Raw genomic sequence first — 18,294 nt, 5'->3', positions numbered from 1 at the left:
CGCGGGAAATAATCCCATGTCATTTTCTAGTGTCTATTTCAACCTCCGTCCTTCTACACCAGCATTCTTCAAAGCAAAGCTTGTGGGTCAGTGGTTGTGGCCATTCATACTCTGATTCTTATGTGAGCCAAGGATAATGAAGCCATTGTGACATCACTGATGTGATTGGCTCTTAGGCACTGGTGGAATGAGGCATTATGACATCACAATATCTGCTCTGGATACCAGAGACTGTCATTCTGTAGTGTCTGTTTCAACCTCAGTCCTTCTACATCAGCATTCTTCAAAGCAAAGCTTGCGGGTCAGTGGTTGTGCCCAATTATACTTAGATTCTTTCCTCTCTCCTTAAAGAATGACATGAAGATGGTTTCCCGCGGTTATCCGTGGGGACGGGAACGGTGATGAATTTTGTCACCGTGTCATTCTCTACCCTGGCGCAAGCTGTTTGGATTAACAACTAGAAGGCCTCAACTCTGCTACGTCCTTCTAAATTTGCACCCATATTTTATAGAGACCTATGACATAGTAAGCACATATACTTTAGATCAGTGGTTCCCAACCCTGTCCTGGAGGACCACAAGGCCAATCGGGTTTTCAGGCTAGCCCTAATGAATATGCATGGGACAGATTTGCATGCCTGTCACTTCCATTATATGCAAATCTCTCTCATGCATATTCATTAGGGCTAGTCCGAAAACCCGATTGGCCTGGTGGTACTCTAGGACAGGGTTGGGAACCACAGCTTTAGATGAGAAAGGGGGGGAGGGGGAACGTGAGACATCAAATACTGTACCTGAAAAAGTATAAAGCACAAGAAGATGGTGTGAATAACATGAAGAAAGACCTGGCGAAGCTTGAAGAATGGTCTGAAATTTGGCAGCTAAAATTTAATGCTAAGAAATGTAAGGTCATCCATTTGGGCTGCAAAAACTTGAGGGAACGGTACAGTTTAGGGGGTGAAGAACTTATGAGCATGACAGAAGAGCGGGACTTGGGTCTGATTGCATGTGATGATCTTAAGGTGGCCAAACAGGTTGAAAAGGTGACGGCAAAAGCTAGAAGGATGCTAGGTTGCATAGGGAGAAGTAAGGCCAGTAGGAAAAGGAGGTATTGATGCCCCTTTATAAGACTTTGGTGAGACCTCATTTAGAATATTGTGTACAATTCTAGAGGCCACACCTTCATAAAGATATAAAAAGTTGGTCCAGAGGAAGGCTACTAAAATGGTGTGTGGTCTTCATCATAAGGCGTATGGGGACAGACTTAAAGATCTCAATTTGTATACTTTGGAGGTAAGGCGGGAGAGGAAAGATATGACAGAGACGTTTAAATACCTACGTGGTGTAAATGTGCACGAGTCGAGTCTCTCATTTGAAAGGAAACTCCGCAATGAAAGGGCATAGGATGAAGTTAAGAGGTGATAGGCTCCGGAGTAATCTGAGGAATACTTTTTACAGAAAGGGTGGTAGATGCATGGAACAGTCTCCCAGAAGAGGTGGTGGAAACAGAGACTTTGTCTGAATTCAAAAGGGCCTGGGATAGGCACATGGGATCTCTCGGAGAGAGAAAGAGATAATGGTTACTGCGGATGGGCAGATTAGATGAGCCATTTGGCCTTTATCTGACATCATGTTTTTATGTTCCTTAGAGGAGCAACTAGTAGAAATTCACAATTAGTGATTCTGGGAAGAGGTCAAAATAAGGTGGAAGCATGAGAAGTTACTGAAGGAAATATTTTTTTCACTGGAACGATGGGAGATATGTGAACAGTTTAACAGTAGAGGAAACATGGCTGTCAAGACGATCTCTGGAGCAAAATGTTGGGATAACATTACCTCACTTCTTAAATCAGAACACTGGCTGCTAGTATTGGCGAGGATCTCACACAAAAATTCTTACATTAGTGGATAATATACAGAATACTGGCTTTCCTTTATTTTTATTTTGTTTCATCATTCCTTACACATCCTGCTGCATTTTATGTTCAACTCAGCAGAATCTATTAGTGATTCTTGTCAATAAAAAGGAACACAACACACTTTTGCCAAGCATCCAAACGGCTAACGCCCCCCAAAACTGAGCCATAGCCACAAAAAAAAGAGTAGGAGAAATCCAAAGAAGATGAATTCTCATTTAACACTCGTCTTCTGTTGCCAAAAAGTGCTTTTATTAGATACAAGTACATATGATCCGTTCAGTAAAAGCTCTATTAAGAACCCTGATTCTTTCCAAGATAAATCACTCAGGATAAATTACATTACTTTTGGCAAGGATTTGATGTATGGACCTTCGATCATTACAACTGCTACGAGACACTGAAATAAGACTGGCTCCCTGTGGCATAAACTCATAGTCCGTGTTACAATATTATACATTCTTGATCTTCATCTGTCCTTGCCATTTTCACGGCACAGACTGTAGGCAGCGCCGCCCTCCCCCGACCTCCACTGCACACTCACGCTCTCCCTTCCCCTCCCCCATACATACCTCTAAACCTTGGCCAGTGCAAGTGGTTTTTCTCCAGCATGCTCTGGATTTCCCTCTCATGTCACTACCTGGCCCCTTGACCCGAAGTGATTCAGAGGGGAAGCAGGCTGGCGCGAGCAACAGGCAAGAGAGGTTGCTCACGCTAGCGAAGATCTATAAAAGTATGGGGGAAGTTATGGCGCACGAGGCGGTCCGCCCTACCCCTTTGCTACACCACTGACTGAAGGAGTCTGCCTGACATGGGACACACTGCCCAACTACTGGAGTTATCGCTAAGCTTTGTTTGGATTCCATTCTCTTTCCATTTAGCAATCCTTTGCGTTATTTTGCGCATTTTTCAATTCTGTTACCATTTCAGTTTATTAATATTTGGCTTACCACCTTTCAAAGTGGTTTACAATAATAAAATTTGGGGATCTTACCAGGTACTCTAGAGAATGACAAGGGGACAATTTTTCCCCCGTCCACATGGGAACTCATATTCCCATACTGAGTTCTTTTCCTGTCCCTGCCCCATTCCTGCAAGCTCCGTCCTCCTCTGCACAAGCCTCAAACACTTTAAAATCATAAGTAGCAACATTCTAGAGCTCAGATTGTGATGTCATAATGCCTCATTCCTCCAGTGCCTGAGCTCTGTCCTCATCTGCACAAGCCTCAAACACTTTCAAATCCTAAGTAGCAACATTCTAGAGCTCAGATGGTGATGTCATAATGCCTCATTCCACCAATGCCTAAGCTCCGTCCTCATCTGCACAAGCCTCGAACACTTTCAAATCCTAAGTAGCAACATTCTAGAGCTCAGATTGTGATGTCATAATGCCTCATTCCACCAATGCCTGAGCTCCGTCCTCATCTGCACAAGGCCCAAACACTTTAAAATCATAAGTGTTCGAGGCTTGTGCGGTTAAGGCAGAACTTACAGGAATGGGGCAGGGACAGGGACAGCAACAAAACTCGTGGGTCAGGAAAATTGAGTTCCTGCGGGGACGGGGACAAATCTGTCACCGTGTCATTCTCTACTTGTGACTTAAATTGGCCACTGTTGGAAACAAGATACTGGGCTTGAAGAACCTGCAGTCTGTTCCAGTATGGCGGACTTTTATGTTCTTAGAAAAGAAAAAAGAAAAGAACTATATTTTGTAATAGGGAAAGCACATTAGTAGTCTAGCAGAGTTCAGTTTGTCTTCAACCACTTCCTATATGCAGGAATGAAGTCTGGCTGTCAAACTCTTCAGTCGTCATGGAAACAGCAATGTGAAAAGGCCAAACAAAATTGCAGATATTCTTCTAATATCACCCCCACCCCCCCAGCAAGTATTTCAGGGAGCTATGCTCTCTGCAAACACAGCCACTCACCAGCTCTACGCGAGGGCAGACCATCTTCCACAAGTTGCGAGTCTCCACATACAAGCCCAAGAACAGCAAGCACCCAAAACTAGCGGAGGCTGACGAATGCGACCTCGTCAGGACCACTTACGATTCCTTCAATATGTCCCTTAGACCAGTTTTTCTCAACTCGGTCCTGGAGTTACCCCCTTGCCAGTCAGGTTTTTAGGATATCCACAATGAATATGCATGAAAGAAATTTGCATATAACGGAGGCCGTGTATGCAAATCAAGCTTTGGCGTATTCATTGTGGATATCCCTGAAAACCTGACTGGCAAGGGGGTAACTCCAGGACCGAGTTGTGAAACGCTGCTTTAGACCTTTTCTCTTACAATCCATCTGCGACTCCATTTTTAGAATCACTGGTCCAGTGCTGTGGAATCTACCGGTTTACGGTTGGAACTGTGTTAGTCATTATTTAAAATTAAACCGAGGTCTTTCCTTTCTTGGGAAACTTTTAATTTAGTGGTGAGACACCGATAGATTACATTGAGCCGTAGCCCCATTATTTGGACTTTTGAGACCTCCTATCAGAAATTTAAAGCAGGGCTATCCTCGTTCTATCCTTTCTTTAAAAGGGGGGAACCCCCTCCCGAATGCCATTTATATCAATTTTCTACTTTTACACTATTGTAGACTGCATAGGTGGTTTTGATATGCAGAATAGAGAATGACAAAATTCTCTATTCTGCATATCAAAACTAACTATTGTGACCTCACTGATGAGGTTGGCTCTTAGGCATTGGTGGAATGAGGAATTATGATGTCACAATACCAGTTCTGGTTATCAGAGGCTGAAGCTTTTCACACTAGTTTTTTTATTCAATTTTCTATACTGTTCTCCCAAGGGAGCTCAGAACGGTTTACATGAATTTATTCAGGTACTCAAGCATTTTTCCCTGTCTGTCCGGGTGGGCTCACAATCTATCTAATGGGGGGATTAAATGACTTGCCCAGGGTCATAAGGAGAAGTGTGGATTTGAACTTGCATCCTCAGGGTGCTGAGGTTGTAGTTTTAACCACTGCACCACACTCTCCCGTTGTGGGAGGCTCACAGTAATAAAAGACAACACAGCTAGTTACATCATGTGCCCCAATGCCAAAGGTATTCCTAGCATGATAAAACATCATATTGTGTGTGATAAAACACAAGAGTGATGCACACTCAACCTGATCCACGACAGGAGGGCGGTAGCCGTCTAATGGTTACTACAAAAGACTGAGAACTTGGGGAAACTGAGATCAATTCCCATTATGGCTCCTTGTGACCTGGGCAAGTCACTTAACCCTTTCACTGCCCCAGGTATAAAAACTTTCTGAGCCCACCAAGGACAGAGAAAAGTATCTGAATATGATAAATCTACACCGCTTTGTCTATCAAATCCACGGCCTTTACCCTTTCCTTTATGTGGATCAGCAGAACCGTCTGTAATCTGAGACTTGGCATTAAAATGATCTCATAATAAAGAGGAGTTGCGTTGGTACAAGAAACCTTTGAATACTCACTTGTGTCTGGTAGGTAGTTCTTGGAAAGCCACATAAAACTCCTTGTTTGCAGGGACATTCCCGTGATCTCTGGCAAAACTTCTCACCGCTCGGCACAGGTAAGGATAAACTCTGAGCAGGGCATAAACAAATACACCTTCAGTTTCCGCAACGTGTTAACTCCCAAGCGCCGGTCTCACATGTTAACAGGAAGCAGGGTTCCACCCAATACTCTGAACAACGCAAACATGACACTAGAATTCACTTCCTTCAGACTTCACAACTGCAAACCTGGCACGTGTTGAGTCGACTATCCCTAGTTTGCCAGGTGGTCTAGAGGAGGTGAACCAGAGGGAAGGGAGCCGTTACCTACAGAAGGAAAACCCCAAAATGCATTGATTTTAGCAGTTGTACGGGTCATGCCACGTCCGAGTAGAAAGAACCGACGTTTCAGCCATCTTGAAGAAAGCCACAGTATAACGGCTGAAACGTCGGTTCTTTCTACTCGGACGCAGCAAGACCCGAAAAGGTGCTACAATCATGATGCCAGCTGCGGAAGCCTAAGAGAACAAAACTGCTTCGAGTTTGCCCAGAGCAGCAAGAGGATGACAGCTGATGCCCACTTACATGCCAAGTTACAGCAGGAGCATCGCCAAGTGGGAGATTCGTCCTGTGCGGCATACCCTAAGCCAGTGGTTCTCAACCCTATCCTAGGGGACCCCCCCAGTCAGTTGGGTTTTCAGGATATCAATAATGAATATGCATTAGGGATATCTTGAAAATCCAACTGGCTGGGGGTTCCCCCCAGGAGAGGGTTGAGAACCACTGCCCTAAGTACAACCTGTCACACTCCTGTAACATCAGAAAGGGAAGGCAATGGATGGGATGCAGTTTTGGTCCCCTGCCTTCCCTTGTGCCCTGTGTAATCATTCATAGATAGGGCCCTGTGTCGTGGCTAGACAGAACAGCCCCCCTCCCATCCTACCCAGGTCATTTGCTCTGCCCTCCCCCCCCCCCAGACAGCATCAGACTTCTACTGGGAGACAGTGATAGCTGTTCCAAGGACACTACATCAAAATGATACAATACTGTGCAGTATCAGAGTAATTCTATGAACAGGCACCTAGAAAGACACACCATTTGCAGGCGTCACTGACATCAGTAATCGGCAGCGACACTCGTATATGCACTAAGTGCTACAGAGTAGAGAATGACACGGTGACGGTTTACCCGCGGCCACCGCATTTAAGCCGCGGGTCACCGCCGAAAACGGGGAAGAAAACTAGCAGTCGCTGCGGTGACGGAGACAAGGCCATTCACCGACCGCGGAAACGGTGAACAGGTTTGTCCCCGCGGGCCAATGTACCCCCTTCTAGGAACCGCTATTTACCTGTGTTTCACCGTGCTCCTCATTTGTCAGATCAACCCTTCCTGCCAATCGCAGCAGAAGGGTACCCAACCCCTCCTGCCGGTCCTCCCAATGGCCTCCCCTAAGATCGCCGGCAGGAGGGTACCCAACCCCTCCTGCTGGACCCCCCCCCCCAACGAACCCTCCCACCCCGGAACCCCCTTAGTCTTACTTTCCAAGTTGGACCGGACAGCTCCTCGCTCGTCTGGCCAGCAGGCCTGCCTCCGTCCAAATGAGGCGGGCCCGCCCCTCCCCTCCCCTGCCTAACCCACAGGATCCTAGGGCCTGATTGGCCCAAGCACCTAAGGCCCCTCCTATAGCGGGAGTGGCTTTAGGTGCCTAGACCAATCAGGATCCTAGGGCCTGATTGGCCCAAGCACCTAAGGCCCCTCCTATAGCGGGAGTGGCTTTAGGTGCCTAGACCAATCAGGCCCTAGGATCCTGTGGGTTGGGCAGGGTAGGGGCGGGCCCGCCTCATTTGGACGGAGGCAAGCCTGCTGGCCATACGTGTGAGGAGCCGTCCGGTCCAACTTGGAAAGTAAGACTAAGGGGGTTCCGGGGTGGGAGGGTTCATTGGGGGGGGGGGTCCAGCAGGAGGGGTTGGGTACCCTTCTGCTGCGATTGTCGGGAGGGCCGTTGGGGGGGTCTACAGGAGGGGTTGGGTGCCCTCCTGCCGTGATCGCTGGGGGGAGGGGAGACTTGCAGCCGTAGCCGCGGTCATTATGCTAATCACGGCAGGGAGATCTTTGCCGCGATTAGGTACAGCGGCCGCGTCTAATTACCATATAGGCTAACATTGTAAGCATTTAAAGTACATGTCGTGTTTGTTTTTGCATTGCTAGCCCCAGGGGTGGTGGAAGATTAGTGATTGAAAAACTGTATGAAAAATAACTATTTTAAATTTAGTGATCAAAATGTGTCAGTTTTGAGAATTTATATTAATTAATTTTTTTCTCTGCGTGTTTTGTTTTTGTATAGTTATTAACTAATATTTAACTAAGTTTTAAAGTTTTAAAGAATGTTTCCTTTATACGTAAATAAAGAAAAGTGAATGGGATTGCAGTGGCGGTGACGGGGCGGTGAAGAGGATGGTGAGACGGGGACGGGGCGGTGACGGGGATGGTGAGACGGGGACGGGGCGGTGACGGGGATGGTGAGACGGGGACGGGGCGGTGACGGGGACCAATTTTTTCACCGTGTCATTCTCTACTACAGAGCATAAACTGCACCGGGGGGGGGGGGGAGGTACACATGGACATGTCCTACAACATATACAACGTAGAATGCTATCAGTTGCACATACTGACTGGCGCACCTAGGCATGCCCATGTACAATAGCCACTGATGTAAATCATTGCAGCTAACTTTTAGTGCAGGTTTCTGCTAGTAGACTCTCTGTTAACCGGAAGTCAAGCAACCAGAACTCTCAAGCAATCAGCAAAAAAAAAAACCCTCCAAAGAAATACTGTAATACTTTAAATAAAAATGAAAATAAAATCAATTTCTGGCAGAAATTTAAGTGTAGATTTGCCACGCCACACCGCAGTACGCTCACGCTTTGCCTACCACATGTCCAGTAGTTTGTCTGGAACAGTCTATGGTATGGCATAGTATTAGTTATGCCTATTTTTAATAGTAAGTCTCAAGCAACCAGAAACTACATTTATCTGGCATCTACCAATCCCACGGGTGCCGATTAATTGAGAGTCTACTATATTCTATGAATGTATTAGGCTTGCCTAAGTGCCTTTATAGAACTGGCTCTAAGAACGCTCTATTGTGGCGCCATATCATACACTTGACCACAGGCAGCTAGAGCTGATTACACAGGGGACATGTCAGCTCTTTTGATCCACTGCTATTTGTAAGGCGTACGTGCACGCTAACGTATGCTCTGATAAGAGCCAGTCATGCAGAAATTGCTCCAGAAAAGGCGCAATGGCTGTGAAGTGTGGGCGAGAACGGCCCCCTGGTCCCACCTGTAGAACTCTTCCTGGATGGTGGTGGCCAGCTGCTGGTTAAATTGCTCCAGATCCAGGAAGCTGACCAGCAGTGTATTCCTCTCTGGGCGAATCAGCTCTTCTGCATCTCGTAGGTAACGCACTTCACCGTCACTCCCCTGGAACCTATGAGAAAGAGAAGGTCAGAACACATTCACTATACATTTTCTGTCACCAATCACCTCTAAAATGTGCCCAATAATTGTATGAAATTCTATTAGATAACACATCTTATCACGTATACAGGCACAACATTTGGGCTAAGTTTACTATTGTATGTTTATTTAATACAAACCTTATTGTTCACAAATTAGTTTTCGTGAACAATAATTGTTTTACAGATGCTTGATATGAACAAATTATGTCTTACCTGATAATTTTCTTTCCTTTATGTATCTTTGTTGTCATTGTTTTGTTCCCAGGGTTTCTCCTTCTGATTTTCTGTTTTATCCTTAAATCTTTCCAGTCTCCGACCTCTTGACACTTCCATCTTTCCTCTACATCCCTTTATCCATCCTATCCAGCATCATTCCCCTGTGTCCCTGTCTCCATGCTCAGCTTTTCTCCTCTGTCTTCTGTTACCCCTGCCCCTATGGACCAGCATTTTTCTCTCTTGCACCCTTAATCCCCACCATGGTTTCTCTCTGTATCCATTGGTCCAGCATCTCCCTCCCCCTTCCCCAGGCACAGGTTTGGCATCTTTCACTGGTCCAACATCTGCTCCTCTGCAATTAGCAGACAACACTTTAGACAAGCCACCTGCAGCTGGCCCCATCAGGGAGCATTTCCTCTGCCAAGTCCTGCCTCCTTAGATGTCACTCCTGTGAAGACAGTAGAGGGCATATTCTTGGGCAGAGAAGTCAGTGCTATCAACCTGTGTTGCTGTAGCTGATAAGCAGATGGTTTAAGAGAAGCCAGGGTGCCTGAAACTAGATGGTAGCCCAAATATAAGAGTCCACCCACAGCAACCACAAGCTGTCTGGCAACCCTGAAGCAGATGATTAGCTGGGGTACTGCTAAAACCTCCATAACAGCTGAAAGTCATTGCCAAACTAAGGAAGGCAAGCAAAGCAGAGGCAGAGATTTTTTAGCTACCTGGGAGAGGTTGACCAGCAGAGGAGCCAGCTGGAGAAACTAAGCCTTATAACCAGGCCTGCAACATCGGAAGGGAGGTTTTTACGCCTCCGAGACTCCCATAAGCTTCTGAGACTTTTCTTACCCCTCAATGTCATGTTATGTTTTTAATATTATCGCTGTGATGAGAAGTTGTCAGTGGGTCTGTTTTGATTTTGGATGTTATATTTCCCACTGCTCCCTATTTTGTGAAGTGTTTCCATGTGCTAATGTTGCCGTTAGCACACAGTCTTTATTAAAAGTTAGCACGCAAGCCCTTACTGACGCTTACTTTGTAGGCAGTAAGGTCCATACAGCGATGTAGCGAGGGTGAGAGGCGCCCCTCCCCCATGCTTCTTCCCTGATCCTCCTTGTCGCACATGCACCCCCCTTTTGTTTCCCCGTAACTATGCAAGCAACAAGACCTTCAATGTGCTCCTCGCAACCCCATCGTCTCTCCCGCTGACATCAGTTCCTATGCGCAGCACCTGAAAGTGACGTCAGCGTGAGAGCCGACGCGATCGCATGTTAAAATTGTTGTTCACCTGCCCTAAAATACAACTTTTTTGGTCTCGGGTATGGAGTTTTCTTAGGGCATTGTTGCCATCTTTACCTAAATCCTCTCCCCAGATTGCTCATTTTTATGCTGATAGTGATTTCGCTACATTGTCTGGTGGTTACCGACTTTTGGTGTCCAAGGCGCTGCTGTTGGCAAAAAAGGTGATCCTGGTATACTGGTGAGCTTCAGCTATCCCCTCTATGGCCCAATGGAAACAGTTTCTATTTGAACTGGCTAAGCTTGAGCGTAGAGCTGTGTCTGGGAGGGAGGCGAGTGGCTGGACAAAATTTCAGGATATCTGGGAGGTGTATTGGGACTCTCTACCTCACCAGGCGAGAAGTTTACTTCTTAATTCATAGTTTCCTTCTTAGCGCTTAACTTCTGTAGCGAGGGGGGGGGTCTGGAACTACATCTATGTTGGTTTCAAAGCATCTGTAGCTCACACTGGTTGTGAACGGGAATCCTATTATCAGTATCAACACTTGGGGGGATGTTGGTGGGGGGGTGAGTTATGGGAGGTTTTGGGTTACAATGAATAGACAAAACAAAAAAGCTTTGGATTTGAGCAATTGTTTTCGTTTTTGCTGTTTTCTGGTTTATCTTGCCTAACTACTGTGTTTTTGTTGTATTTTTATATGCACGTGTACTGCTGGGCTGCATATTCATTTGTGTATTTACTTCTGAGCTTGTAGAGATCGGTACTGGAGTTGTTATTGCTTCTTGTTTACCATTTGGTCAATAAAGAGATTATATATACAGTATATATATTTAAAAAAAATTGTTCACAGTGGTGATCAACTAGAGGGGAAGGAGGCACGTGTGTGGCAAAGGGAGGAGTGGGAAGAGGTGCAAGGGGCGGAGGAGTGCTGGCGTCCCCACCAACATGACACCCCTTTACTACGCCACTGGAACCATATTCTATAAAAGGTGCCAGTTGGCACCCTACCAGCCCCTAAGTGAAAAAACACTGTTTAAAGTTAAACAATGTTTTGAACTGATTTTCAAGGTGCCTAAAAAAAAAAAAAAAAAGGGCCACCAGTAGGCGCGATTCACATCAAAGGTAGGCAATTGGAAATATAGGCCAAAATCCTGGCCTATATTTCTGGCACCTAACTTTTGCCAGAGATGCGATTTTATAAATGGCACATCATGTAACTGACATGCACTTGGCAGCTGCCAACTAGAGAATGACACGGTGGCGGTTTACCCGCGGCCACCGCGTTTAGCCGCGGGTAACCCGCCGAAACGGGGAACGAAAACTAGCAGTCGCTGCGGGGTTGGGGACAAGGCCATTCACCGCCCCGTGGAGCGATGAATGGTCTTGTCCCCGCAGTGAGGCATGAAGGATCGCGCGGTCCCCGCAGCCCACACCCGCCTGCCCAATCGATCTTAGTGATTAGCCAGCTCTCTCCCTTCTCCTCACCTTAGTTTGTAGGTTTTCTTTTTCAGCGACCCGCACGCTATCAAAGAGCCGCGCACCCACTGCTGCTCAGTTTCGATCTTCTGCTCTGACGCAACCGGAAACAGGAAGTTGCAGTAGAGCAGAAGATTGAACACTGAGCAGCCATGCGTGCGCGGCTCTTTGGGAAAGCGTGCAGGTCATCGAAAAAGAAAGCCTGCAACTAAGGTGAGGAGAAGGGAGAGAGCTGGCTAAACACTAGGATCGATTGGGCAGGCGGGTGGGGGCTTCGGGGACCATGCGATCGCCCGTGTTCCCGGCTCAAACTGGAAGGAGGGAGTGAAAGGGAAAAGGATTCTGGGCCAAGGGGATGAAGACGGAAAGAAAAACCCACAGCAGGAAAGAAAGGGAAGGACAGGCAGGTGAGCCAGATGCTAGAAGCAGGGGGGGGGGGAAGAAAGAGGGAAAAAAGCTAGATGGGGTTGAAAAGAAGAGACACACTGGTATGGAAGAGGAAGATAGGGGAAATCTGGACACAGGAAGGTAACAGAAAGAGGGGAAACTATGTGCATGGGGCATAGGGACAGAGACAGTGATTGAGCACTGGAACAAGCTTCCAGTGCAGGTGGTCGAGGCACGCAGCATCCCAGACTTCAAGAACAAATGGGATACCTATGTGGGATCCCTGCGAGGTCATGCCAAGGGATAGGGTCACTAGGACTGAATGAGCGGGTCAGTAGAGTGACAGTATAATCACAATTATACTTTAGGGGGTCAGTAGACTTAAGAGGGTGGGTAAATAGTGTGGGCAGACTTGATGGGCTATGGCCCTTATCTGCCGTCATCTTTCTATGTTTCTATGAGACATAAAGGGGACATGCCATGGGGATGGTATATGGACACGGGGGGGGGGGGGGCAATGGCAGATACATAGGGGAGATATTAGAAATGGGGAAAATAGAAGCACAGAAGCGAGATGGTTTGTGGCGATGGGACAGGGACCGAGCTCGCAGGCTCCAGTGGCTTGCACAAATTACATTGTAACGTGCCATGAAAATAAGAGGGAGGAAGGTAGATATAGGCCACAGAGGAGCTGAAGGGTGGTAGAAAGGAACAGATGATAAAGGAGGGAAGGAAGGGTGGTGATGGAAAGGAATAGGACAGACATTGAAGGAGGGTGGAGAGGAACAGACCCTGAAGGAAAATGTGGAAGACAGAGTGGGAAGAATACAGATACCAGACTATGGGGGAGCAGAGGGAAGAAGATGGGTGCTAGACCAATTGGGGGGTGGTGAAGGGAGAGGCACAGTAACAGCAAATGGAAGACGCAGAGAGAAGACATACAGTGGATGGAAGGAATTGAATGAGAAGATGTGGAAAGCAGAAACCAAACAACAAAGGTAGAAAAAAAAATTATATTTATTTATAAACAAAGCCCTGCCAGCTGAACATCTCTTTCTCTAGTTCAGCAGCAGGAACTTTGATTTATAAGAAAGGAATAAGCTAAATATTACAGTACTAAGGCTTATATGGATGCAGTGGGGACGGTGACGGGGCGGTGAAGGGAACGGCGGTGACGGGGCAGTGCAGAGGATGGTAGGCCGGGGACAGATTTTTTCCCCGTGTCATTCTCTACTGCCGACCACTGCGTTGTTTACAAAATCTGAGCCTAAGGGCTCAGTGGTAATTACTTAATGCAGGACATTATAGCTGTGCTGATCAGCATGCAAAATTATTATTATTTTTTTTAAATGTGCAGTTTACACTTGCAGATTGCTCAATGATGGTAAGCATGAATTAGTGCAGCTCTACAAAACGACGCCCATCACTCCTGGATTAATTCCGTAAAAACATATTTGGACATTTTGTTTTGCAACCATAAATAACTGTCAGAAGTCAAAGGGGTTATTTGGAAAATTGCCCATTTTTTTTCTTACTATGTGCTGGTGATTCTTTGAGTTTGCACTACTGTATATGACAATCAGAATCTACTTTTTTGTTTTGACAGTAGTTGCCCCCCACCCCGAAAAACTTAGTTTGCCAAATGTTTGGGCCAAATAAGTGAATGGGGGTTCAATGCTGGGTATAGTGCGAGTGTTTAAAGCTCCTATAGCAAATATGATGCAAAATCATTCGCATATATATTCAATAATATTTAAGTCATATCAACTTACAAAGAAAACAGTGCTCAGACACGAGGTGAAAACCAGGGGGGGGGGTTATAGCTTTGGGGTTCTCTCCTTGTTTTCACCTTCGTGTCTCTGAGCACTGTTCTCTTTATAAGTTGATATGACTCTTAATAAATATTATTGAATATATGCGAGTGATTTTGCATCATAAATGTTCGGGCCAGCCTCGTTACCAGTTTCTCAGGGCCGAGACAGAAGCAAAAGATGGACTCAAATATTGCCTCAAATGCAATATCTAAAGGGCAGCAGCTAATCCTGGCAGTGCTCCTCCTCCTCCTCATTCCAAGCCAGGCAAAGCACAGCGGGTCACGGCTGACCTGCGCCAGAGAACTGGCCATCATAGTCCCTCGCCAATACCGAAAACCCACCGCAATCAGCAGCACGGGTAAGGCCCAAAAAGCAGTCTTTATAGCAGTTTCACCATTAGCCCACGTGCAGTCCCGACAGAGAGTTGATTCCGAACGAGAAATCAAACACAAAACAATGGCACTCTTTAGAAACTTGAGGGCAGCCACTAACACGAACGTCTTCCCCCCCCCTCCCCTTAAATCCTAACGCGCAACCACGAGGGCTGCGATAAACAACGGCCTCGGCTCTGCACTTACTCCTCCAAGAAATCCTGGAACAGCTTCTGACATTTTTCCGCCACTTCATCTTTGATCGGCTGCCCGCCCGCCGTTCCTGCCGGTTCCTGGACGTCCATGATCCCGCGTGATGCACAGCAGTAACCCCCCCCACCACTACCCCCAAAATCCCCGCTTCCTCCTCCCGGTACCCTTGAAAGCCGAGTTTCGCGCCAAGATCCTCCGCTCACGTGACCCGTTTCGCGCCAGTCGCGGCCAGTCAGCAGTTCCTCCCGATCTGGTGGGTTGGATTCGCGCGAGTTTTCTCCAATCCTGAAAGAAATTGGGCAACGTGGGAGGAGCCTGTGCGTGCCGCGGCGGGAAGAGGTGGATTTTTTTTTTTTTTTGACAGGATGGGCGGGGTTGGCCACTAGCTTTAGTTCAGGAAAAGAACAAGACAGTCCCGATCGCTTCAGAGTCCCGGTTTTGCTCCGTTAGTTAGCAGACACATAGGGCTCCTTTTACTAAGCCGCGTTAGGGCTATAGCGCACGCTAGACCTTTCAGTGAGCTGGCGTTAGTTCTAGCCGCATAGCGTGCGTTAATTTCCTACATGCGCTAAAAATGCTAGCGCACCTTAGTAAAAGGAGCTCATAGTTACTGAGGAGCTCTTTCCCCAGAGCGCCCTTAGGTAGTACCTCTGTGCTCTCCATTTTCCTTCTTTTGTGAGTTGGTTGCTCTAGCCCTGGACTATATTCCTGAGCCTGGTGGTGGCATCATCTCCATGGCTCCTTGATGCATATTCTTTAGCTTCATCAGGATGTAGTCACAGGCAAGCATGACTGGGTTATGCCTATAAGCAGTGGCGGGGGAGGGGGTCCACCCTGGGTGCCGCCTTGGTGAGGGCGCTGATACCCCTTCTCTCTCTGCCCCCCCTTCCCACTCTTCCCTCCGCCAACATGCCTTCACTTCCTTCCACCATACCTCTATCTCTTTGCTGGTGCAACTCCAACCTGCTGCTCGTGCCAGTGTCAGCTCTCCCTCTGACATCACTTCCGGGTCCTGCACCTAGGAAGAGAGTGTGGCGCAGTGGTTAAAGCTACAGCCTCAGCACCCTGAGGTTGTGAGTTCAAACCCACGCTACTCCTTGTGATCCTGGGGCAAGTCACTTAATCCTCCCATTGCCACAGGTAACATTAGATAGAATGTGAGCCTACCGGGACAGACAGGGAAAAATGCTTGAGTACCTGAATAAATTCATGTAAACTGTTCTGAGCTCTCCTGGGAGAACGGTATAGAAAAATGAACAAATAAATAAATAAATTGATGTCAGATGGAGAGCCGACATCAACACGGGCAGCGATGCTGCTCGCACCAGGGAAGTTAAAAGAGGTACGGGGTAGGGAAGTGGTGCATGCACATAGCAGGGGGAGCGGGGAGAAGCACCTATCATCCTTGTTACGCCACTGACTGTAAGAACATACAAATAGTTATTACTGGGTCACACCAATGGTCTATCCCACTATCCTGTTTCCAACCAGGGCGGACTGACAAGGAGCTGAGCAATATGTTTACTGCAAAAGTTCCTGTCTGCTGCTGACCAAAACCGCTGCTGCAGCCTGCCCCCTTCTGATGTAAATTTACTGCTTCCACAAAAGCAGACCGCAGTAGGTATGCCAGGGCCCTGTACAGAGAAAGGAACTTTTGAGGTAAATATGTCGAGAAGGGGGGTGTCACTGGCCCCTACCTATCCTTCCAACCATCACCCCATCTCCCTCTTTCCTTTGTTATCCAAGCTATTTGAATGTGCTGTTCACTGCCGTTGCTTTGATTTCTTGTCAACCCTAACTGTTCTTGACCCACTCCAATCGGGCTTTTTGCCCTCCTACACGCCAAGGAAATCACCCTTGCCAAAGTCTCCAACGACCTGCCCCTTGCCAGATCCAAAGGTCTCTATTTTATCTTCATCCTTCTCAATCTGTTCACTGTTTTCGACTTTGTAGATCACTACCTTTTCCTTGATATGCTGCTTTCAACATTGTAGACCAGTGTTTCTCAACACACGGTAGGGGTAAGCGAGCTGCTTGTAGGGGGTATGTGGCGCCGACGCTGTATGTCTCTCAACTTTCTCCGCTGTTGTATATATGCGGCGCCGGTGCTGTATATCTCCTGCCTTCCTCGTCTTCTCTTCCCAGCCTCTCCCCCCCCCCTGAACAGCAGCAGAAGCTCACTGTGTGACCTTTGCTAGGTCAGCCTGCCACCGTCAAAAAAGGAAGTTGCATCATCGGAGGCGAGCCGGACTAACAAAGGCCCAGAGGCAGCCTGATGGAATTGCCAGCTCAGCGGTACCTCTCCTCGCCCTAGTGGCAGCTCACTGCGTGCTTTTAACTTCCCCATGCAGTTGCTGCTAGTGTTAGTTTAGCCGCAGTTCCATTAGGCAGCCTCGGGGCCTATGCTAGGCCGGTCGGCCCGCTTCCAACGAAAGAGGAAGTTGTATCATCGGAGGGGTTGTTAGCATGAATGTTGAAATCACCAAAGATGAGGGAGGGAGATGAATGTTCAAGAAAGAGGAAAAACAGGATAAGAAGTCAGTGAGGAATGAAGAGAGGGACTTATTAGGGGCCCAGTAAATGACAACTACACGGAGGGACAGAAGTACAAAATGATGGATAGAGTAGACTTCAAAGGAAGAGCAGCAAAGAGACTGAGGTGGAAGAAGGGGTTGAAAAAGAACAGTAGCCCTACACCACCTCCACGTCCAACTGGGCAAAACTTAAGGGAGAACAGGTAGCCTTCATGACACAGTCAGTGTGAGTAGATGGAAAGATCGGGAGATGAAGAGGTCGGACGCAGGCAAGCTTATTGGAGGCAGCTGGCATTCCACAGGGCGCGTGAGAAGGGCCACCTCAATGCTGACGACTCCCAGATCGGCCTCTCCACATCAGAAATCTGTACAAGTATCCAGGCCCGTGTTTGAGCCTGCCTGTCCGACATCACTCCCTGGATGTCCCACCACCACCTGAAGCTGAATATGGCCAAGACCGAGGCCCTTATGTTCTAAACTTACTGTGCCTTTAACAATCAACCGGTTTAGCGTCAAATTATTGTAGTTTCCGATGCACATAATGGCTCTGCACAGTCTTTTCTGTGCTTCTTAGCATCCTCTGATGATACTGTGTAAATGTAGGTCATTAATATTAAAATAAGCATTCTAGGCGATGCATAAAATTAAGTGCTGACTTTTAATGCTCCAAAGTTACCTTAGTTGCTCAATGGTTAATGCAATGGTAAGTAAACCAAGGGATCCAGGTTAAAATCCCATTTCAACTATTTTTTTTTAAATGTGAGCCCTCCAGGAACAGAAAAATACCTACTATACCTAAATGTACACCATTTCAGTAGCCTTTGAACTTGCAGGTGGCTTATATACTTAGGTATAGTAGGTATTTCTCTGTTCCTGCAGGGCTCACAATGATAAAAGAGTGAAAGGGAGATTTGAACTTGGCTTCCTTGGTTTACAGTCCACTGCACTAACCACTAGGGCTGAACCTCTTCTGCATGGGTCTGGGTGTGGCTATTTTCTAATAATGCTGTTACGTTGATGTCCGTGTCCCTTGCTCTCTTCCCTATTCAGTTGGATGTTATCAGTTTGTAAAATGAATACTGTATTCATGTTGGACATTTCCAGTACGTGTATTTTCAAACA

General features: G+C 47.1%; 1 protein-coding gene across 1 annotated transcript in view; it reads right to left on the bottom strand.

Annotated features, from left to right (window-relative positions):
* Positions 1-14,787, bottom strand: part of MCM6 (minichromosome maintenance complex component 6) — a 46,465-nt gene extending 31,678 nt beyond the window's left edge. Inside the window, exons 1-3 of the mRNA XM_033943933.1 lie at positions 14,633-14,787; positions 8,747-8,893; positions 5,381-5,491 (exon numbers count right to left, since the gene is read on the bottom strand). Of these exons, the coding sequence (XP_033799824.1) occupies positions 5,381-5,491; positions 8,747-8,893; positions 14,633-14,730 (356 nt within the window). The 5' untranslated portion in view covers positions 14,731-14,787. The remainder of the gene's footprint in view (positions 1-5,380; positions 5,492-8,746; positions 8,894-14,632) is intronic.
* Positions 14,788-18,294: the final 3,507 nt, after the last annotated feature.

Source organism: Geotrypetes seraphini, chromosome 5 (assembly GCF_902459505.1).
Source record: "Geotrypetes seraphini chromosome 5, aGeoSer1.1, whole genome shotgun sequence".
NCBI classification, from domain to species: Eukaryota; Metazoa; Chordata; class Amphibia; order Gymnophiona; family Dermophiidae; genus Geotrypetes; species Geotrypetes seraphini.
Note: the sequence above shows the minus strand (reverse complement) of the source record. Positions and strands in the feature narration are given on the sequence as shown.